We start from the raw sequence: 23,070 nt of genomic DNA, 5'->3' as shown, positions 1-23,070 counted from the left end.
TGGATACCTGGTCAGGGTGTACGTTACCTTGTACTCAAGGATCCCAGGACAGAGCCCTGCCCCACCATGAGCCTGGGTGGATACGTGGTTATTAATATAAAAGGACCGATACTGAATATGAATATTTCATGAAAATTGAATTATAATACAAATTAGTAATAAGGGTTTCTCTGCGCCCTTATCTACCCCATACTCAAAGAGCTGCGGGCAGAGAGGGTGACAGGAGAGGATGGCACTGAAGAGAAGATGCTCGGTTTCTGGAGTCTCCTGGTCCTGTCAGTATTAGTAGGATGCATCTGCTGTGTCTTCTCGTGGATGCTCACCTACCTTGACTCGTTCCAGCCTGGTATGGATTTCCCAACACTGCGGACAGTGGCCCACGTCAGAGACGTTTAATATTGATTACATATGTCTGAATTTCTTACCCTAAACCTAACCCTAGCTCAACAGACCACAATGCCCTGGACTGTCAGTATTATTACATGCTGTGAACATAAGTAGCTTTGATCACAGTTTATGTTGTAAAAGAGAAGGAATATTGAAAAAAAGATCAACATTGTGATATTATTTCTTCCAAACTGACCAGAAACATGCTTGTCAGACTCTCACAGCAAAGGATCAGACTCACTGTGCATGACAGCTCAGGCCAATGATGTCTGTTAGATTGTCAGTTGTTTAGTGCTTCTGTACAGTTAGGGTCACCGTCTCTATTTCAGAATAATTAATATGCGGAAAACACTAAAAGTTGATTGTCTTCCAATATTCTAGCATAATTAAAAAACTTTGACTTTGTAAGTACATATTATTAGTCCTAATGCCAGTATGAGTCTTCATAAATCCTGCTTTGAAATTTTTATTAATCCTTTATTTATCCAGGTAAAAAAATCTCATTGAGATTAAAAATCTCATTTCCAAGAGAGACCTGGCATCATAGCAACAAAAGTCACATACCACATAGGTATATAACATTTAAAACAAATACAATATCCCATACAAACATTTGTAAAATATACAATAACAGATCAAATTAAGAGTACATTTAAAAACAATCACACTGAGTAAAAGAGCTGTTCTCTCGTTCCTTTAAAACAGACTTAAACTCTCCCAAGGTAACCAATTCTTATAATTTCAGTTCCTTCTGCAGATTATTCCAGGAAGCAGGGGCAGCATATTTAAAAGCCCTTTTCCCCAATTCTGTTCTAATTTTTGGGACAATCAATTGTATGATTTTGTTCGAACAAAGGTTGTATTGGTTGTGGTTTTTACACATATAAACACATAAATAAGATGGAACCAGCCCAGGGAGAGATTTATAGATAAAAATCAACCAATGGGAGAGTCTACGAATATGCAAAGATGGACATTTAGCAGCAGCATACAGAGAACAATGATGTACACGACTTCCATAGCCAGTAATAAAACGTAAAGCACAATGGTACACAGTATCCAACCTCTTTAGGTAGTGGGCAGGTGCATTCATAAAAAGCAGGTCACCATAATCCAATAAAGGTAAAAAGGTTGCACGAATTAAATGTTTTCTCACTTGGAGGGAGAAACAGGATTGGTTTCTAAAAAAGTAACCTAGTTTTAGTTTTAACTTCAACACAAGCCTTTGAATGTGAGTCTTAAATGACAAATTCTGATCTATAATGATCCCTAGATACTTGTAAGATGTGACCATTTCAATTTCAGATCCTTGAATTGTTTTAATCTTAGGAGACGTAGCTAACAACTCTTTGCCATTTGAGAATAACATGAACTTGGATTTCTCTGGATTTAACACCAACTTAAGTTGAGTTAAATGGGACTGAACGACACCAAAGGCAGACTGCAGAAATTGCAGGGTTTGTGCTACTGAAGGGGATGAACAATAAATAATTGTATCATCTGCATAAAGATGAAATGCTGCATTTGACAAATTATCACAAAGGTTGTTTATGTAAAGAGAAAATAGCAATGGTCCTAATATGGAACCCTGCGGAACTCCTTTGGATACTGGGAGAAAAGAGGAAGAAGACCCAGCAGCACGGACACACTGTTTTCTTGCTGACAAGTAATTTGAAAACCAACTTACAGCATTTACAGATAGACCAATATTGTTTAGTCTATTTAATAAAATAGCATGGTCAACTGTGTCAAAAGCCTTTGACAAGTCAAGAAAAAGAGCAGCACAGTATTTTTTGCAGTCCATTGAATCAACAACCACTTTAATAGCAGCAGTTATTGTGCTGTGTTGTTTTCTGAATCCTGACTGATGTTGGGAAAGAACTGAATTTTTGTCCAAAAAGTCTTTCAGTTGTTCACTTTTCTAGAACTTTTGCTAGAACACACAATTTAGATATGGGCCTGTAATTATTAACATCTGAAGGATCACCTCCTTTCAGCAAAGGGAGAACATATTTCCATATTACAGGGATCTCACTGTTCGAGAGGCTAAGATTAAAAATGTAAGTTATTGGTTCTGCTATAAAATCTGCAGCCAACTTGAGAAAATAGGGATCAAGTTGATCTGGTCCTGCAGATTTATTTAGATCCAACAGATTTAAAGCCCTGTGGACCTCAAAACCCTTTAGCGGAGAAAAACTGAAGGGTTGGACCACAGATTCAGTTTGAGCGGTTGCAGAGAGAGCCTCTTGTTGATTAAGCTGTTTTAAATCTGGATATAAAGATTCAAATAGAGATCCTGTAGAAACAGAATGCTCATAAAAGCAGTTTAGAATGTCGCATTTCTCTGTTAAAGTGCAGGAGTCTTTTACAACAAAAGTTGGCATCTCATTTGTAGTTATGTCCCCATAAGAAGATTTTATTATTTTCCAGAATTTTTTAGGATCGTTCAAATGTTTAGTAGTATTTGAAAGATAGAATTCTGATTTGGCCTTTTTAATTAAGGAAGTTGAACGGTTTCTAAGCTGTCTAAAAATCAGCCAATCCGCTTCGGATTTAGTTTTTCTGGCCTTAGCCCAGGCAGCATCCATTTTTTTGAGTAGACTAGAGAGCTGAAGAGAAAACCAAGGGTTGTTTCTGCATTTTACTCTAAATTTGCGGATAGGGGCATGTTTATTTATAATTTTGATAAAAGTATCATAAAAATAATTCCATGCCAGCTCAAGATCAGTTATCAGGTAGATTCTACTCCAGTTATAGTCCCATAAATCATGAAAGAAAGCTTGCTCACAGAAATGCTTAAAATCTCGTTTAAAAGCTATCTGTGGCCTTGATTTTGGGAGCTTCGATTGCCTGACTACAGCTACCACACAGTGGTCACTGATATCATTTGCGAAAACCCCAGTGTGAGAATATTTATACGGCATATTAGTTAAAAATAAATCAATAAGTGATGACTTTTCTGGGCATTTAAGATTTGGACGATTTGTGCTGTAAATTAGTTGTGTGAGATTATATGAATCACACATGGATTTAAAACTGTCTGAGGCAGAGGACAACCAGTCCCAGTTGAAATCTCCGGCCAGCACAATTTCATTAAAATCTAAAGTAGATAGTTTTTCACTAAGTGAAACTAAAGCCTCACGACTAGCTGAGGGGGGTCTATAACAGCCCACGATGGTAATAAAATAGCCCTTGAAAAGTTGGAGTTTGAGGGCAAGAAGTTCAAACTGCTTACAAACAGATACCGATGAATCGACAGTAACATGGAATTTGCTTTTTACATAAATTGCAACACCGCCACCCTTTCTGGGGCGGTCACAACGGAAAAGATTATAGCCCGTTATTGCAATGTCTTTGTCAGTAATTGATTTAGTAAGCCAGGTTTCTGATAATATAAGAATATCAGTATCTAACTCTTTCATCCAAATTTTCATAAAATCAAGTTTGGGAAGAAGACTTCTGACATTTAAATGAGTGATACCAAGACCTGTTCGAGTTTTGAAATCACAAGGAGTACTTAAGCATTTGCAGTCTGGACCGGGATTAGGTTGCACATTTCCAGATAAAAGAAGCAGAAGAACAATAAAACATTTTCTTTTCACAGATTTTTCTTGTAGGATTACAGACTGATTTCTCTTAGTGCCCGATCTCTTTGGGGGGTGAGAAGATTGGGAAATAAACCAGTAATATGGAATGAATAAATCAGTTGAAATGAGATCTCTGCTGATAATCACGTTTGAGAAACTTCTAAAAGATGTAAAATCCCACCTTGTTCCCTTTGAGAGGAGTAAGAAGTATGGTGTCTCTTGCTCCACAGTCTGTTCCTGCACCTCATGTAGACAAAAAGCGGTCTTCATTACAGGGTGGTTCTGGGAATGTACCAGGGCCAGATGGCGAAACAGACCACCGTCCGCCGACGGGCTGTAGTGACCTTCTTGCTCGTGGGAGGCTGAGTCATCAAAAGGGTAACTGGCGACCACAGTGCCACCATGCAGGCCCCCTGACAGCACAAACCCCCTCTCCTGGATCCATCTCATCACCTCCATCACCTCGGGGATATCAGCTGGATCCACGGTGGCCAGATTATAGCCAAGGGCTAATTTCCATCTGTTGTCCGGAGACTGTAGTTTGGGTACAGCAGGTGGAGGCCCAGGCAGCCGAGGTGGAGGCCCAGGCAGCCGCGTTGGTGGCCCAGGCAGCCGAGGTGGAGGCCCAGGCAGCCGAGGTGGAGGTCCGAGCAGCTGAGGTGGAAGCCCAGGCAGCTGAGGTGTAGGCCCAAGCAGCCGAGGTGGAGGTCCGAGCAGCTGAGGTGGAAGCCCAGGCAGCTGAGGTGTAGGCCCAGGCAGCCAAGATTGAAACCCAGGCAGCCGAGGTGGAGGACTGAGCAGTTGAAATGGAAGCCCAGCTAGCTGAAATGAAGGCCCAGGCAGCCAAGATTGAAACCCAGGTAGCCGAGGTGGAGGCCCAGGCAGCTGAGGTGGAAGCCCAGGCAGCTGAAATGGAGGCCCAGGCAGCTGAGGCAGAAACCCAGGCAGCTTTCTTGGACATGTCGAACTCCACAGAATATAAAAATGTATAAAAACAAAAAGACAAGTTGATGTCAAGATCCAGGGGTTTTTAGATGTTTTTTTAGGTGGGTTTTTTGGCAAAAGCACAGGACCTGCCAAGCTGTGTGTCTGCACCCTAGCAGCCATCTTGGAAAAAAAGATGGCTGCTACTGAACTTTAAAATTGACCTGATGAAAGATCATTCACAGTGGCACTCTGTCAGGATCATTCTGACTGTAAGATCACTGTATTAATCTGAATCCTTCTGAAATGTGCTGTGAATGAATGCTGATGCAACTCACGGTGGGAGAGCTGTTAATAAAATGAATCTGTGACACATGCAACACGTTCACAGAGGAAGAGGACACAAAGGGAGGACACGCAGAGGCTGTGTTGAAGTCAGAAATCCAAATCTTTATTAAAAAACAGGCGGCGGTTACAAACAGGAAGACAAGCAGTCCATCAAACAGTCTACAGGGTCAAACATACAGAGAATTCAAACAGCCGTAAAAAAATAACTGGAAAAACTTAAAGCAATGTGTGACGCAATAGAAGGAAGCAGCGCAGTATATTCACTGAATTATCATCAATTACAAAAGAGAAAAACGACGATTTCTAAGGATTATTTTCTTAAATGCAGTTAGAGTGTGGCTGGTAAAGATGGAAACATACAGAATGTAAACTGTGTGAGTTTGTGAACTTTGTTAGTAACAAATGAGGTAAAAAAAACAACCCCAAAACAGACAAAACACAGAAAGAGGCTCTCAGTATTCATTAATAATTAGAAAGAAACATTCTGGTCGTGGATTTTTACAGTCTTAGTTCCGCTCGCTGTCATCATTATAATCATCATGATCAATGGCGAGGTCCTGAGGTGGGCGGGGCTGTCTCTGGTGATGTCACCATGAAGGAACAGCATCTGGCACGTGTTGGTGAAACATCCCAGTACACTGGTGTAGTTTCCTCTCCAGCTGTTTGACATTTGACACTTCAACATTAAGGGGAAGAAGAAGAAACAGTGTTAGGTCAGGTGACCACATGGTTTCTAAAGTAACTGACAGGAAGTAACCAGGCCGTTAGAAATGGATGGCATGTGTTTAGAGTTACTGGAGTTGGGTAACTCTACTTACCAAAAGCAGAAGCACACAGATGAAGGATCAGATGCTGAATGTTGCAGGAACATGCTCGTGTGCGGTGGTCATTCAGTGCTGCTCCGGCAGGTTAGACAGTCCAAGACTGATATACTGCCCATCTGAGAGTTTGAAAACACACATGCAAAGATTTATTTTGTATTACAGTCAAAGTTGGATGTTCATTTTTGTCCTTTTAAAATGTTTGTGTATTTGAAAGCACTAACACAGGGGTGTCAAACTCAAATACACAGTGGGCCAAAATTCAAAACTGGAACAAAGTCGCGGGCTAACATTAATATTTATTGAAAAAAAAAATCTTCCTCCAGATATAAGAATGAATCTTTTCTTATGGACTCAAATAAGTTTTGCTGGAAAACTGAATATGGAACAAGCAAAGCTTAATACTAAACAATATATATATTAGCTGTATAATACCAGTAGGCCAGCTCTAATAGTAATTTGGTATGGCTTCGCGGGCCAAATGTAATTAGGCTGCGGGCCAAATTTGGCCCGCGGGCCAGAGTTTGACACCTATGCACTAACATTTAAGGATGACTTGGATCGTCTCCTTTAAAGGGGAGACAAGTGTATCCACTGATCCACGTCACTTTACCTGGATGATGACTCCTCTCCCCCTCACTCAGAAACACTCCTAATATAACCAAGCAAATAAATAATATTGAAGATTTACTTACATCATTACAAAAACAGGAAAAACATCTCCCTTTGATTCTATTTCTCCATTCCTGCTGAACATCAGGCAACAAATATCTCAATAAATCACAGTAAAATGTAAAGCACATGTTTTCTTTGTCTAACCTCTGCAGAGCCTCTGTCAAGAAAAACATATCTGTAAGCATAAAACAAATATACATTCATAACACGTCACTGGACAAACCTCGGTCAGTTGATTTCCTCTGTGCAGTGCAGACGAACATCAGTCAGCAAGTGACTCTGCTGGTTCTTCTGAGGAAACACCACCGTCTCTCCACACCGTCACCATCTGTGAGCACAAACTGCTGCTCTGCTCTGCCAGCATGTAGGAATCACATATCACACACAGGGGTGAAGAAACATCAGAGCTCAACTTTGGATACTTTAGATCTAAACAGATCAAAGTAGCTCTTAGTTTCAGCAATCAGTGAGCAGACAAACAATGATACCAAACTGATTCTGTATGAATACAATATGGTATTTTCAATACAGGTGTCAAATTAATTTATTAAAACTAATACAGATATATGTATTTTTTTGATAAATTAGTTTGCTAAATTATAAGGATATATATATTTTTTCATTTATCAGTTGCAACTGAAAGAAATTAAATATTGAACAAAAATATATTGTCACATTCTGAGCATGCTCAGCACGCTGACAGACTTGAAGTTGCTACAGATTTTAAGAAGTGATAATTATAGGGAAGAAACTTCTCTTTTTCATCCGTTTATTCAAACATTTGATGCCTCAGCTGTTTCAGTCCTGTAGTGTTCTGCAACTACAACTAACCTGAGGCTTGGATTTGGCTGCAGGTGCCCCTGTACATCCTTCTCAGCAGCACACATGTGGGTACCATTTAATCCCACTTCTTCCTGAGCTTTGCTTCATCACAAGACCAAAGGTGGCATCCCGTGTCACAGTCTTATCATCATCCAGAAGAAACATTTGAAGAAACATCATGGAGAAGAAACATTTACGCGCCTCCTGGTTTTGTTTTCTGATCCTGCAAAAAGACTGAGGACAACAAAGCCCAGAGAACACGAGATACACAACATCCAACATTCAGACTCAACAGCCTCCATAAATGAAGAGCACCAGGTTGGTTATAGTAGATATAAGCATACTTCACATTACTGGGTATGAATAATAATGAGGAGGCAAACTTTGAAGATGCAGAGCATGATGTCCCATCATCAGACTGTAAACAAACATCCACCAGGCTTCTTTGTTGCCAAAATTGATGATTCTCCCATCAGGGATCAGTAGCCTGTGTTAACCTGTGGTACAAGCAGCAGTCACTGAAATATTACTGTTTCAGATAAGAAATCTAGGACATAAAAGCCAGGGTGGTAGGGATCTCTGCAAACTGACTTACCTCTGCAAGTGTGAAGCTCAACAAAAATCTGCCTCTCCAGTCACAGACAAACAAAAACTCCAGCTGGGAGATAGAAAACGCTGTCTGGGTCCTGCTGGATGTTGCTGGTCAGAGTCCCACATTAGCAGAGTGCTTCTTGGTCCCACTGACCCATGTGGACAGCGACTGTGGAGAACTGTTCTGGAAAACAGAAAAGAGAATTAAAATAACAAAAAACCAAACAGGATTTCCACAAAGACTCTCTTGGAATCAGCAATCAAAAAATCACTGGTTCATATTTCAATTAAATATGAACAGGTTCCTCAAATGTACGCAGTGCAGATCTGATTTAATTTAATTTCCTTCACACAGCACATTCGTCCAGGCTGACAGGTAAACATAGAATTAATCTCAGGTAACATGACTCATAGTAGAGATTCAGTAAAAAAGATTGCAGGCTCTAATATTATTACCACACAATCCAAGGACACACCAACAGCTCAGATTTCTAGAACTATTTAAACAAATGTCTTCTGAATATTCAATTCAGGTTCACAGTGGGAGGGTGGGAGGTGTCGTGGAATTTTTAAAATAAAGTCTGCAACACAGAAAGAGCTGTGATCAAGCTATTTATTACTGCGCCAACACACATCAAACATCACAGTTCAGTCATGTCAGCGCTGCCACAGAAGTGGTGCTCCTCCTCCTTTATGCATTCCAAGGAAGAGGGAGGAAGTTACAAACTGATCCTACCACACTTCAACGGATCAATGGTTAAGCTGTTTTGTGCCCTTGGCCTTATCAGCACCTGTAAAGGGAGTTGTTTTCTCAAACTGCTGACGCTGAAGTAAGTTCATCTAGTTTTAGAAACTTTCACTGAACAGTAACAGTGTCACAACTAAGCATATGCATAAGCACTTAAATACTTTAAATGAGACTAAGAGAAAATTTCTATTGCAGAGGCTAGAGCCTGTCCCAGTAGTCATAGGTAGAACACATCTGGACAGGTCACCAGTCTGTCAGAGGACTAACACAGAGACAGACATCAGAGTAACAAATCTATTTAAAATTAATGTAAGTTTGCTGCAGCTGTATGTATGAACATGTGTTTCTGTGCTCACAGTCCACCTCTCAGGAACCTGCAGTTCATTTTTAGTCTACTTTAAACAGACCTCACAAAAGGCTGATGTGGCTGGATCAGTAGTCTGATTTAAGTACGATACCTTTGGCCAGGGATTAATCTGGTGCATCGCTTCACTGCAGTCTTACGTATTTTCCCCACACCTGAATAAAAAATACTGATATATACAAATAACAGCTTCAGCTGATGCAGCCTGACTCAATCCTAAATGTTCAGCACACAGAGGTGCCGTTTAAAGTTTAGTGTTAACCTGAGTCACTGATCATTTGCAGTATTACAGAGTCTGGCAGTCTTTGCATGATGTCCACGTCACTGTACGTTTCTAGCTGACTCTCAGGTGTGACAGGTGTGCCAGCAGGAAAGAGTAATAATAACCTGCATCCTGAGGTTTGTCATGCAGGATTAAAGGAGTCAGGCTTTGTTCACACAGCTAGGATTGTATTTTACACTGACCCTGGGTCAGTATAAGTATCATACAGTTTAAACGAAGCACTGAAACTTGCACATATTTATTATAGATGCACTGAAGCTAATCGAGATATTTGCTGTCAATCTGTGGCTGCGATTAATCACTTTACTGGAAACTTTATTAACTAGTAACTTCATCAGTCATGACAGAAGCTAATATTTCTGTGCTAACATCGTTTAACCAGTAACAGCTTTACTAAGCTAACGTTTACACCGTAACTTTAAGCTAGCACCATAAAGACGGTAAAACACGTAATAATATCTACAAATGCATCTTAAAGCTGTTATATTAGCACTCGGTGTATTACTAAGATAACCACATTAACATTACTGACACTCGCTGACTTTTAATAGTCATTCGATAAATGCTGTCCGTGTAAATGGTCTTACCTGTACACACTGCATATCCACCGGATTCCAGCCAGGGTGGATTCTGGAGTCTTCCACGCTCCTGTTAGTGATCCTCCATCTGGATGGATGAGAACAGCCTTCTGAACAATCTAGCAGGAGATGGCCCATATCTATGGGACTGATTTGTGCTAATAACGCCCATTGTATGGACTGATAACAGCTGAAGCGGGTGAATAAAGTCACCCAGTAGCTAGCTGTGCCATTACCCAGCATACATCACTACCTCCGTAAATGCAATAAACGATACAAAAGCATCGTTCTACCTGTTTTTCAGGTAGTTGTTTACATTATATAATTTATTGTGTTCTGTATAAGTCACTACAATGTGATTTGGAAAATGTCTAAATATACCGACAGCAGGCACTTCCGCGGCAATCTCTTCAATCGGAGGACCCTTCACGTCAATTCCCAACGCGAGAGGGGTACCCTGCGCGTCCATAAGTGCAGCAGAGGGAGCCTGAGCATGCGTCACACGTTTGACGAGTTGGGAGTGAGAACGTGTTGGTAATATATATTTATATATCATAATAATCTGACGATACATATAATATTGGCCATATTATATTTACATTGCCACAGTGAGATGACTTTAGTCTCATAAACAACATCAGCTAATTGTTATTTACTAACTAATCTTAAATGAGTGTTCAGCACAGAAAGGAAGCCCAACAATCATGTTTACAGTCCCGTGGTCTCAGCCTCAGATACTCAACTAATCACAGTGATGTCATGACAAAAATGAATGACCAACAAAACATTTTTCTCCTTCATTTCTGTCACACAAAGCCGTATGACACGTTTCTCGCGGTTAGTATCATGGTTGCTAGGCAACCGGAACAGCACGACAGAGGCTAGACCGTCCCATTTCACACGCCTCTCACTTCCGCACTTCTCGTACTTATAGTACGCACCGTACGTAGTACGCGTACTTCAAGCGTACTTCAAGCGTGCAGACCCTGAATTGGGACACAGCCTAGTGGTGCCGAGCTGGCGCACCGAGTAGTTCCTGTTACCTGCTGTGTGTCTGTTTTTACAGGTAAGCTGGGTTCCAAATAATACATATGTGATAGACAACAGTAGCAATCGAAAAGCTAGAGAGCCAATTCACGAGTCTAAGGGTTGATAACGATGAATCACCACCAGCTGTTGCTAAAAGCACCTTTATGATCTGAGCATGCGCAGAATGATCCACAGCGCTCCTTTGATCTTCTCGAACGATCATTGTGACGTCACGGCGACATCACAATGATCCTTTGAGAAGATCAAAGGATCATTGTTATGTCACGGCGACATCACGTTCTCTGCCACACCCACCAAGTCCTTAAATAGAGCTCGTTTAACAGTTTACATCAGAAAGAGCCAGTTGCTTTAGACAAAGCTGACCTTTGCATTGAAATCACTCAGAGATTTAACTTTTTTGACACTTTTGACTTTTAAACCTTTAAAGAAATGTCACAGGGAAACGGAGATCAGTCAGACCCACTGCAGCGTACGACAGATGAACTCAGGCATGAAAACGCACAACTCGGGGAAGAAAACGCACAACTCAATGAAATGTTCATAGTAGTCAGTCAACATATCACATCACTAATTGAAGAAAACATGCGACTCAGTGAAGAAAACACACAACTCAATCAAAACTACATACAACGCAATCAAGAAAACACACAACTCAGACAAACAAACGCACAACTCAGTCAAGAAAACGCACAACTCGGGCAAGCAGACGCACAATTGAGGCAAGAGATGGCAGAACTCAGACAAACTGTGGAAAATCTTCAGCGCCCAGCGGTACATGAACAAGAGACAACAGAAAGAGAATCGCCTGGTTCGTGGGGTCTAAACCTACTTAAAGTAGGTTTAACTGTTGCCGGATGTGCCATTGCTCTTCCTGCAGCTTTCTGGGTCGCCTCTAAGATTTTCGGCTGAAGAGAATGTCCCACAGGATGGCTTGCGTGTCCTTGCATGCACACGTCCCATCGACAATTGTGGTCCACATCCACAATTACAGCTAGAGCTGTAATTGTGGATGTGGACCAGTTACCCTTTAAAAACAGTAATGATCTTTTCCATCCACAGTCCACCTTCATCCTGGCGTTGTTCCCGCTGGTGCAGGGTCCGTTCTTCATCAAAGGTTTCTCCGTTTGGTTCTGTCCAAGGCGTCCTCAGGTGACGCGTTGATGTCTTCCTTGATTTTGTCCATCCACCGTTTTTTCGGTCTGCCTCGAGGCCGGCGTCCGTCTGGGTCGATCCTTAATAGTCGTTTTTGCTGAGTTCCCATCGCTTCGAATCACATGTCCATACCACCTCAGGCGGGATTCGAGCATCTTTTGAACTCGAGCCACAGTCCACCGACCTGTGCTCTCCTTTATGTTTGATTTTATTTTGCCCCTCACCTCCCAACCAGTCATGGCAGAAGACCGCCCCTCCCTGAGCCTGGTTCTGCCAGAGGTTTCTTCCTGTTAAAAGGGAGTTTTTCCTCTCCACCGTTGCCAGAGTGCTTGCTCATAGGGGATCATTTGATTGTTGGGGTTGAATTTTTGGATTTCATTTCATTGGCTTGAACTGAAAAACCTAAAAATTCAGATGAGGGGTTCACATAGTGGAGCGCACTACATTTGTTAACTGCACTTTTTTTTTATTTGTAGTTTTTGTAGTTCTTCCTACTACAAAAACTACAAATGAAAACAAGGCAGTTAGCAGCAAATGAAAATAAATAAAACACATTAAAAAAAAATCTGCTACTGCTCTGTGTGCTTACTTCAGTGAACACCGTTTGTTTTTGTGTTAGAAGATTATCGATTGTCCTGACGTGTCCACAGACGTGTGGATTTGTGTGCTGCTGTGTTCACTTGTGTGTTTTTGTGCACTCGGGAGGACGGTACCTGTGTCGTCGTCATCTCGTAGACAAATATTTGACGACGTCTAGAAGAGAAGTCGGCGTCCAAACGTCTGCCTGCAGCACAACCTCCGTCTCTCAGCGCTCGGCATGCACGCTGAATAAGAGCCCTCAGGTGAACTTCTCTCACCTGCATAAACACTTTGCATCGGTTTCTATTTTCGGCTGCAGGTCCATGAAGGCACTTTTGGAGGAATGTTATGGTTTGACCTTCATCCTTCAGCTCACTCTGAACTCTCTGAGCAGCTCTCTGGCGTCTCTGTGAGGACTTCTCCAGACTTCTTGAAGGACATTCAAAGCTCTTCTGCCTTCTGTTGATGACTCCACACTGTTTATGTCCTGCTGAGCTTTGTGCTCTGGGAATGCCAGACCATGACTGATAGTGTTATTGTCACTGCTTATATCTGAAGTCCTGCTGGCAGAAATGCCCTTCAGTCAGAAAGGTTGATGGTCAGGATGAACCTGGACACTTCTTTGCACACGTGTGTCATATCTTTTGAATGATAAGTACTGATAGAGACAGACGTGAGTCTGTATTTATATTTCTTGCAGCCTGTTAGCACTGTACCTCCTGCCTTTCCAAACGGCTCTTCTGTGTTTCTGTCTCATCGTTCTGCTGATGAACATTTGTCGCCCACCGTGATCTCAGCACGTCGTCCTGGTTCTGGAGAGCAGACGTGTGTTGATCTGAGTCCTGTGATTTCCAGTAGTGATTTATTCCCAAGACAAAATCAAATCGTCCTCTGCTGCCGTGTTCTCATTTCACAAGCCTCTCACTTCCGCACTTCTCGTACTTATAGTACGCACCGTACGCGTGCGGTCGCTGGATTGGGACACAGCCTGGGCCTGCCAGAGTCAGAAATGAAGATAAAACAGGAAGTGACAGCAGTGAGTTCCTGCAGCGACCTCTCGTTTCTCTCCTCAGTGCTGCATGTTCGTGAACGTGAGCCCGGACGCGAAGGACGCGGTGGAAACTGAGCACGCTGCAGTTCGGCTCCACCATACGGCAGGTGTTGTTCGGCAACACGACGCAGAAAAACAAAAGAAACGCCAAGTAGGACAGATGTTTCAGGCACGAGAAGTCCCTGGACTTTTTGAGGGGACAACAACAACAATAATAATAACAACAATAACAATGTGCAGTAAAACATACACTCATTCTTTTCATTTATCAAGTTCCTGTGTCGTGTTGTTTGTGTTGGCAGTGAGTTGGAGGGCGGGGTGGGGTGGGCTGCTTTTAACCAGGTAAAGCACTTTGTGCTACATTTGTGTATGAAAAGTGCTTTATAAATAAAGATTGATTGATTGTGCCTAGTGCCGACGTGGGACAGTTTCCAATTGTGTAGTGCTGTTGTTCCTAGTGCGACTCTGCAATGACAATAAAGAGTCTCTCGTCTTCTCTTGACGATGAGCTGCTCGTCCACCACAGCACTGAATCCAGCTCAGTTACAAGTTACAAAAGAAAATCATTTTTACTCGAGTACTAAAATTCACATTCAAGAAAACGCATGTTTCCGCTTCATTGCACGAGGCAGAGCAATTACGTTTCAGCGGACATCATGGCGTCCGCGTGTCCTGCTGTGGAGAGGACTCTTCTTTTAAACTTTCTTATCTCTACTAAGTAGAGACGTACAGGAAATAGTTGAGAGGGAAAGGGCCGGACTCAAACCCGTGCCGCTGCGTTCCAGCCATGTGGGATGTGGTCACCATGAGCTGAGCTCAGCCGACGTCAGAGACGACTTTGAGTCAAACGTATGACACGTGTCCGTCTGTGGTCCTAGCTGCTGCCTCCTCGCTCCTTCAGCAGCTGCTTGAGGACTCTCAGGTTAGAGATGTCCTCCGCGATGACTGGGATCTCCTCGCCGCGATGCTCCTCGCCACCGTCGCCTTCCTCGCTGTCAGAGAGCGTGCACAGGAGAGCGTCGTTCTTGTACGTGGGGAAGTAATACCTGCGGAGTGAGACGAAGTTTAGTGCTCAGGCTCAAATTAGTCCCAACTTAAAAAAGGACGCCATTTTCATCAGCTGATAAAAATACTCCAAATGAAGTGTAAACATCTGTGGCGTTGACCACGTTCATCAGCAGCTGTACGCCAGCCTTAAAGCCCGCGCTCTCATTGGTCAATTCTGCGGATCACAGGAGCTTCGTTAAACCTACTGCGGCTGGTCTCAGGCGGTTTCATCACGTGACCTTCAGCCGCGATGTGACGCAGGGCGTCCGCCCGGCAGTCGAACATCCGCGTGCAGCCGTAGCAGCGGCTCTGATGGATCTGCCGCCGGATGAAGTTCACCAGTTTGACCTGCTGGTAGAACTTGAGGTCTGAGGGAGGACAGAACATTAGAAACACTCAGAAGGAAGAAATAGAAGGAAACTACGCTCGAATGACCACGGAGATTTCACTCACCGAGCTCGGTCTTAAGGAGGTCGAAGCCGTGAGCCTCCTGCAAAACAATCACGAAACAGAAAGACGTCAGGGTGACGCAACGCCGCGACGCTCGTTACAGACTTCATAAATAACAAAACCAGAAAGCAGAGAGAAACTTTTCTGCCTCTCAGGTAAACTCGTCACTCGTGAGCAGAAACTTAGAGTCACGTTTGGGAAACTGGTTCTAACTTCAAACCAGAACGTTTAATCAACGACAAAATCTGACTGCAGTCGACGTCCAATCCTAGATTTGATTTATTGTTCACGAGTGTTAAGTCTAATTGTTGAATGGTGTCATTGTGTTTCTTAAATTTGTAAGGTCTGAGTTCAACCTATAGGATCAAGACGTTCCTTTGTCTCTGACCACCTCTCCAGCCACTCTGTGCTGGGGGAGCTTTTATTGCAGATGCATCCTGACAGATCTGTTTCTTCTGTTGTAAGCTTCCTGCTTTTATGATCCTTTTGGTCAGCAGGAGGTCTCACACACACACACACACACACACACACACACACACACACACACACACACACACACACACACACACACACACACACCCTTGTCTTAGAACAATTGGGGGGTTTTACGGTGGGAGGTGCTTGTGTTGTATTGTGTATTGTAATGTGATGTCAATAAACAGCTACGGGGACAGCTGCTCTTTGAAGGATTTCGAGCCTGAGACAGGTTAGGAGCGTGACCTCCAAGAGCTGGTTCTTGACCAAAAACTTCCCTCGTTAGTGAGTGAAAAACCAGTTGAAGATGTTCTGTTATGTCTTGTTTTCTTCATGATGAATAAGTCTCTAAACTAGCGGGGCCTGTGGAAACACAGACCCAACAACGAGGAAACATTTTTATTTGCTTGTTACAGTTTTGACAATCACGTATTTATTTGGAAACTTTTCAAAATAAAAGGCTCTTCAGCTTCGGTCCATCTGTGTGTGAGGGCACTTTTTTAGTAAAATCCATGTTTTGTGCTTACGATGGATTCATGTGTTTGCAGAGACCTCAGGAAGCAGATAGTTTCCTGTTAGTGTGCACTGTCTCCGTTCTCCCAGAATGCTTTGCAGAATCGTTTCAGGGATGAAAAGCAGAAAACGATATTTTCCTTCTCTGAAACTTCTACGTTCCCGTACCTTCATATGCGCGTAGATCTGCTCCAACGTCTCCGATTGGTGATCACAGAACAGACACACTGCAGAGACCGGATGAGCCTGCCAGTCCGACCAATCACTGCGGACGATACGGAGATGAAACGAGCTGAAGACTGAAAGCATTCACACAGGATCAGAGGAGGAGTAGGAAGTGGACTTGATTTAAACTTTTGTATCCAGGCTGACGCAGTAAATGAGAATATTCTCAGGAGGGACAACCCAAGGTTCAGTATCTGGGATCGAGCCGGGGATCAAACCTCCAACATTTCGCTGCACCTCCTGATCCACAGCTACCCCGAGCTCACAGCACCTGGTTCAGCACCTGGTTAGCGCTGGAGATCAAGCGTGCTCAGACTGGTGATGTCGTGTTGGTTTAAAATAAACGTTACACCCAGTAACTGCACCATCTGACAGTGATTTAAAAAGGTGTAGTTCATTTTCCTTGTTTAAAAACATGTTTAAAAATAGAGTATTAGAAAAATATATAAATCAAGAATGAAAAGAGCAAAAAGGAGAAAAAAAACAAAACAACCTCTTGATTCTTTTGCTTTGATGTAGTTACTTATCTAAGGTGGAAAGTTTTTTTTTCTTTGTCTTTTTTGTTTGTTTGTTTGTTTTGTTTTTGCTTTGTTTTATTCTTTTCTTCAAGCCCTGTGTACAGCAGCTGCATACAAAAAGATATTTTGTGAAAAGGGTTGGCGTAATAAGCAAATGCTTCAGCCAATACCTTTTGATTAGCCTTGTCTCATGCTTTCTTTCTTTATGGTAGATTTTTGTTCTGTTTTCACTGAGATTTGAATTTGAATGCTAATCAATAAAAAAAAATCAAATCAAATCAAAAACTGGTATTACACGCAAGTGCAGCCCGGCCCGGTTTTTGCCTTTAACACGACACAGAGCAGTGTGTATGACATGCATCAGGACACTTTAGTTAATGCCGTCCTCACAGAGCTACATGAGGATACTTACTCATCCTCATCATCCGCCAGCTCACGGTCATCTTCGCTTTGCACCTCCTCCCACGTTTTTCCCAGTTCCTGACAGGACAGGAGGGACGCTTTAAAATCGGAACAATACATTCAGGTAGTGCGTTTGCTTCTACAGAACTGCTTCGTTTATCCTGACGTGGAAGCGTGTGGCGAGTGTGTCGCTGGGCTTTACCAGGTAGTTGATGACGTAGAAGCGGTCGTACTCGTGGTTTTTGGTGCTGATGCAGCGGTGAGCTTTTTTCCTCATGTGATCCTTCAGCTTGGTTTTATCTCGAAACGTTTTCTCGCAGTACAGACACTGCAGACTGAAGCGAGGGGAGCAAAATGAAAATCCGCGCGAAACAAAACTTAACGCTGTGAATAAAAAGCAACGATTAGCGTACCTGTCCAGTTTGTCCTGCAGCGTGTCGAGGAACTCGCTGCAGTAGACGATGTTGTCCGGCAGTCCGATGCTGAAGGAATGCTCTCTGGCCATGTGGTTCAGCAGAGACCACCTGGAAACAGCACGTGGAGCCATTTTTAATAAACAAAAGAAAACATCAGCTGACATCATCACTGTTAGCACTGCGCTGCAGTCCTTTGGGCTTCGTCCAGAAGTTCCCATTTGGACAAGACTTCAAGATCCATGCAGCGTGCCATAGTGGCAGACAGAGGGAAGCAGCCTCCCTCGCCATGGGCCGCTGCATGTCCAAATGTGAGGAGACCCGGAGCGGACACGGGTTATGTCTCTCGGCGTCCTCCCACAAGGAGCTGGAGGTGGTGGCTGTGCAGAGGGAGGCCGAGCATCTGCGAACCAACACAGTGACTGAAAATGGATGGATGGAAGCTTAACTGGAGGTAAGACACAGATCCACACAAGAACTGTGGTAAACACCAGTGAGAAGCCAGTCACACCTTCATGCCATTCATGAACCAGCGCACACCTGCACAGGTCTGAGACCTGACCCTTAGCAGAAGAGGAAGAAGGATGAGGAGCTGCACTGGTCTCAGATCAGCTTCACGTCTCCTCACCAGTCGTTTCTGCTGCAGCTTCTCTCGGAGGACTCTGTCTTCTGGAAGGAGGTCACACAGCAGGAAGTAGTCTCCTCCTGCTCCTCTGTCAGGTCAGCGAGGAAGAAGAGTTTTTAATGAGTCATTAATCAGAGCTGGAGGAAGTGTACGTGGTTCACTTTGAAAGGTCAGGTCCTCTGTGGGTTTGAGTGAACTCACCGACTGGGCCCGTGGAGTTGGTTTTGATGACGCTGCAGAAATCTGTGACCAGCTGCTCGAGGAATCTGCCCTTCCAGTACAGCAAGTACCTGATGGAGGAAACTTATCAGTAAAAACCGCAACCGACTCACAGCCAGGTTTACCGGCGCACAGAAACACTTCGTCACGGTTCATAAAGGCAGCACACTAACAGGCGTGGACATGCTGGACTTGTTGTATACAGTGGGGCAAAAAAGTATTTAGTGAGAATGTCATGTGGTCAGATGAAACCAAAGTAGAACTTTTTGGTATAAACTCAACTCGTCGTGTTTGGAGGAAGAAGAATACTGAGTTGCATCCCAAGAACACCATACCTACTGTGAAGCATGGGGGTGGAAACATCATGCTATGGGGCTGTTTTTCTGCCAAGGGGACAGGACGACTGATCCGTGTTAAGGACAGAATGAATGGGGCCATGTATCGTGAGATTTTGAGCCAAAACCTCCTTCCATCAGTGAGAACTTTGAAGATGAAACGAGGCTGGGTCTTCCAACATGACAATGATCCAAAACACACCGCCCGGGCAACAAAGGAGTGGCTCCGTAAGAAGCATTTGAAAGTCCTGGAGTGGCCTAGCCAGTCTCCAGACCTCAACCCCATAGAAAATCTGCGGCGGGAGTTGAAAGTCCGTGTTGCTCGGCGACAGCCCCAAAACATCACTGCTCTCGAGAAGATCTGCATGGAGGAATGGGCCAAAATACCAGCTACTGTGTGTGCAAACCTGGTAAAGACCTATAGTAAACGTTTGACCTCTGTTATTGCCAACAAAGGTTATGTTACAAAGTATTGAGTTGTATTTTTGTTATGACCAAATACTTATTTTCCACCCTGATTTACGAATAAATTCTTTACAAATCCTACCATGTGGATTCATGGATTTTTTGTTTTTTCACATTCTGTCTCTCACAGTTGAAGTGTACCTCTGGTGCAAGTTACTGACCTCTGTCATCATTTTAGGTGGGGGAACTTGCACAATCGGTGGCTGACTAAATACTTTTTTGCCCCACTGTATATGTATACTTGTAAGGTAAGGGTTTCCCCCCCATCACCCCAAATAATTACAGGAAGTCTTTGGTGAAATGATTGAGTTCCAAATGCTAAAAACATCCAAACGTGCTCCCGAGAGTTAAACGAGTGAGCCGGAGCATGTGTGGCTCGCACTCTGCCATGAGTTTGACGTCGGCGATGACAAGCTTGTGCTCCATCAGGTGTCTGAGGAGGACGTCTTTCTGCGGCGGTGGGACGGACTCAGAGCAGAACAGGCAGACCAGCGGCTCGGAGCCGGGACATTGAACACCGGGAGGGCTGGAGTTGTCAGCCGGCTGCTCAGGGAAACACACAGCGGCTCCAGAATGCTGTCCTTCCCTGAGAAAGCAGAAGAGAGACTACACCTTATATACAACACACACACTCTACCCCAGACCAGGTGAGTCAAAACCAAGCGGAAGCGAGAATGTACAGCCTGGCATGAAGAAGCATTTCCCTCTGATCTACAAAAATCTGTCCGTATACAATTCAGTTTTATTTATATAGCGCCAAATCACAACAAAAGTCGCCTCAAGGCGCTTCATAGATACAGAGAAAAACCCAACAATCATATGACCCCCTATGAGCAAGCACTTTGGCAACAGTGGGAAGGAAAAACTCCCTTTTAACAGGAAGAAACCTCCGGCAGAACCAGGCTCAGGGAGGGGGGCGGCCATCTGCTGTGATTGGTTGGGGTGAGAGAAGGAAGACAGGATAAAGACATGGTGTGGAAGAGAGACAGAGGTTAATAACAGATATGATTCAATGCAGAGAGGTCTGTTAATACATAGTGAGTGAGAAAGGTGACTGGAAAGGGAAAAACTCAATGCATCATGGGAATCCCCCGGCAGCCTACATCTATTGCAGCATAACTAAGGGAGGATTCAGGGTCACCTGGTCCAGCCATAACTATATGCTTTAGCAAAAAGGAAAGTTTGAAGCCTAATCTTAAAAGTAGAGATAGTGTCTGTCTCCTGAATCCAAACTGGAAGCTGGTTCCACAGAAGAGGGGCCTGAAAACTGAAGGCTCTGCCTCCCATTCTACTTTTAAATACTCTAGGAACAACAAGTAGGCCTGCAGAGCGAGAGCGAAGTGCTCTAATAGGGTGATATGGTACTATAAGGTCATTGAGATAAGATGGGGCCTGATTATTTAAGACCTTGTATGTGAGGAGCAGGATTTTGAATTCAATTCTGGATTTAACAGGAAGCCAATGAAGGGAAGCCAAAACAGGAGAAATATACTCTCTCTTTCTAGTCCCTGTCAGCACTCTTGCTGCAGCATTTTGGATTAGCTGAAGGCTTTTCAGCGAGTTTTTTGGACATCCTGATAATAATGAATTACAGTCGTCCAGCCTGGAAGTAATAAATGCATGAACTAGTTTTTCAGCGTCACTCTGAGACAGGATATTTCTAACTTTAGAGATGTTGCGCAAATGGAAGAAAGCAGTCTTACATATTTGTTTAATATGTGCGTTGAAGGACATGTCCTGGTCAAAAATGACTCCAAGGTTCCTCACAGCGTTACTGGAGGCCAAGGTAATGCCATCCAGGGTAAGAATCTGCTTAGATACCATATTTCTAAGATTTTCAGGGCCAAGTACAATAACCTCAGTTTTATCTGAATTAAGTAGCAGAAAGTATACAATTATTTTCATCACCCGTGGGAACAAAACTATGATCTAAAAGTTAAAAAAATAAATAAATTGATTAAATAACTCATTAATCGAGCTCAGACTTTACACGCTGTTAAATCCTGAATAAACTTCGCAGTTGTCAGTCTGAGGATACTGACTGAATATAGAGATTGCTGTATAATCAGAGTTAGCAGCCCAGCTATTTCCTAGCCTGCTAGTTTAGCCGGGCGGGTTCCCGCCTGCTTTTCTGATTTTTTTTTTAGTCTTTTTTCTGCTGATTGTGAATTCCCACAGACTCGGAGAGTCACCGACACCCAAAGCTTCGCACGCAGACCACCAGATATCAGCATTAAAGCCGCGGACACATTTAAAAAGTCACACTTACTGTCCTTACTCGGCTCGCTGGCAGCCATGTCTGGTGTCACCTGGTGCAAATAACACAAATCGAACCAATCGGAGGCCGCCAACGAAGCGCCTTCGCGGACCCCCGGTAAAACACGGATTAGAAAAGGTGCATTCACGTGGTTCAAGGAAATATGAAAACTTAAGTTTCGAAAGCTGAAGGTTAATTAATGTGAATGAAGTTGACTAACATGTAACTGTAGTCGGATGGGCTACTCGCCTTTTTTTTTTCTCTCTCTCTCGCTCGCTCTACCACCCTCGCTCTCTTTTCGCCGCACCACTCGGTTAATTGGGAACCCACCTGCGCATTGATTGCAGGGTGGCGCTAGCCCGTATAAAGCTAAGCCGTTGGATTATTTTCCTCCCGAGCTTCTGGTGCGATACAGCAGTAAATGCTGGCGTACTGCGACGGACTGATCAGCACGAGCCGATTATATGACAGCTACAGCGCAGCAGTCTGTTTTATTCTGCCATTGCGGAGAGAGGTGTTCGTGTTATCCCCACCAATGAGAGTATAGTGCCTCCGGTCCTGGGGGTTTCACTGCTGTACTCACCTCTCCATGGCAAATCGCCCAACCTAAATTGGAAGAGTGAACTGCCTTCTCAGCCGCTGTTGTGAACTCCTCCTTGGTGGAGTCTGCTGTCTTGTCTTGTCTTGTCTTGTCTCATCTGGTTTTTATTAAGTAGGCTTACCTTTTTTGGTTCGCCGGTGTTCTTCTATTTTATTGTGGACTGTTGCTCGTACCCACGCTTCTGTGGTCGGGCTAAAGTGACTCTCTGCCCGAGTGTCGTGCTGGGACTCTGAATCGCCTGGGTTGCCGGTCTCAGCCGGTGGGGAGCCAGACCGGCCTGTCTTTTTTTTTTATTTTTTTTTTATTTTTTTTTATTTGAAACAAATTTTCATATACAAAACAAGTCAAGGAAACAGACCAGAATTGTAACAATTTACATTATAAAGATGGTGAAGCAAGTCATCATAACTTTACAGGGAGAAAATAAAAGTTTCTAGGGTAAAGAAGTAAGGAACATAGACCTTTTGACACAGGCAGGACAATTAGAATAGCAAGTATTTTGTGATTTTACAGTATAGTACAGCAGTTTTTTTGTTCATATTTGAAATAAGCTTAAGTGACTTAAA

The 23,070-nt window shown here is 43.4% G+C and overlaps 1 protein-coding gene and 1 long non-coding RNA gene across 18 annotated transcripts; both read right to left on the bottom strand.

The window, feature by feature from the left end:
* Positions 1 to 5,323: 5,323 nt before the first annotated feature.
* Positions 5,324 to 14,257, bottom strand: LOC120732690. 16 transcript variants are annotated; one of them, XR_005695631.1, is made up of 9 exons: positions 13,268 to 14,256; positions 13,044 to 13,187; positions 10,138 to 10,216; positions 8,160 to 8,339; positions 7,574 to 8,061; positions 6,966 to 7,096; positions 6,611 to 6,719; positions 6,065 to 6,186; positions 5,324 to 5,922 (listed from the first exon to the last, which is right to left on the bottom strand). It is a non-coding gene; the product is annotated as an uncharacterized LOC120732690 (long non-coding RNA). The 16 variants fall into 16 exon arrangements; XR_005695639.1 differs by having other exon boundaries at positions 7,574 to 8,082; positions 13,044 to 14,257; XR_005695645.1 differs by having other exon boundaries at positions 6,966 to 7,091; positions 13,044 to 14,255.
* Positions 14,258 to 14,263: 6 nt separating this feature from the next.
* Positions 14,264 to 22,694, bottom strand: LOC120732689 (zinc finger protein 277-like). Of its 2 annotated transcripts, none has more exons than XM_040030461.1 (11): positions 22,487 to 22,694; positions 20,029 to 20,232; positions 18,829 to 18,917; positions 18,631 to 18,715; positions 18,003 to 18,113; positions 17,792 to 17,924; positions 17,600 to 17,667; positions 16,613 to 16,709; positions 15,461 to 15,497; positions 15,214 to 15,375; positions 14,264 to 15,006 (listed from the first exon to the last, which is right to left on the bottom strand). In XM_040030461.1, exons 1-11 carry the CDS (start codon positions 22,492 to 22,494, stop codon positions 14,879 to 14,881), a joined length of 1,122 nt encoding a protein of 373 aa, XP_039886395.1. In that variant the 5' UTR covers positions 22,495 to 22,694; the 3' UTR covers positions 14,264 to 14,878. The 2 variants fall into 2 exon arrangements, with proteins under 2 accessions (XP_039886395.1, XP_039886396.1); XM_040030462.1 differs by having other exon boundaries at positions 14,265 to 15,006; positions 21,916 to 22,692.
* Positions 22,695 to 23,070: the final 376 nt, after the last annotated feature.

The sequence above is a fragment of the Simochromis diagramma genome, unplaced genomic scaffold (assembly GCF_900408965.1).
Source record: "Simochromis diagramma unplaced genomic scaffold, fSimDia1.1 OVJJ01000361.1, whole genome shotgun sequence".
NCBI classification, from domain to species: domain Eukaryota; kingdom Metazoa; phylum Chordata; class Actinopteri; order Cichliformes; family Cichlidae; genus Simochromis; species Simochromis diagramma.
Note: the sequence above shows the minus strand (reverse complement) of the source record. Positions and strands in the feature narration are given on the sequence as shown.

What these genes read in the sequence shown, in the direction of transcription:
- LOC120732689 (XM_040030461.1), bottom strand. An exon ending in CAACTCCACGGGCCCAGTCG is followed by an intron (nt 18,716 to 18,828) that starts GTGAGTTCACTC and finishes CTGACCTGACAG; the next exon opens with AGGAGCAGGAGGAGACTACT. An exon ending in AGATCTACGCGCATATGAAG is followed by an intron (nt 15,498 to 16,612) that starts GTACGGGAACGT and finishes ATTGTTTTGCAG; the next exon opens with GAGGCTCACGGCTTCGACCT.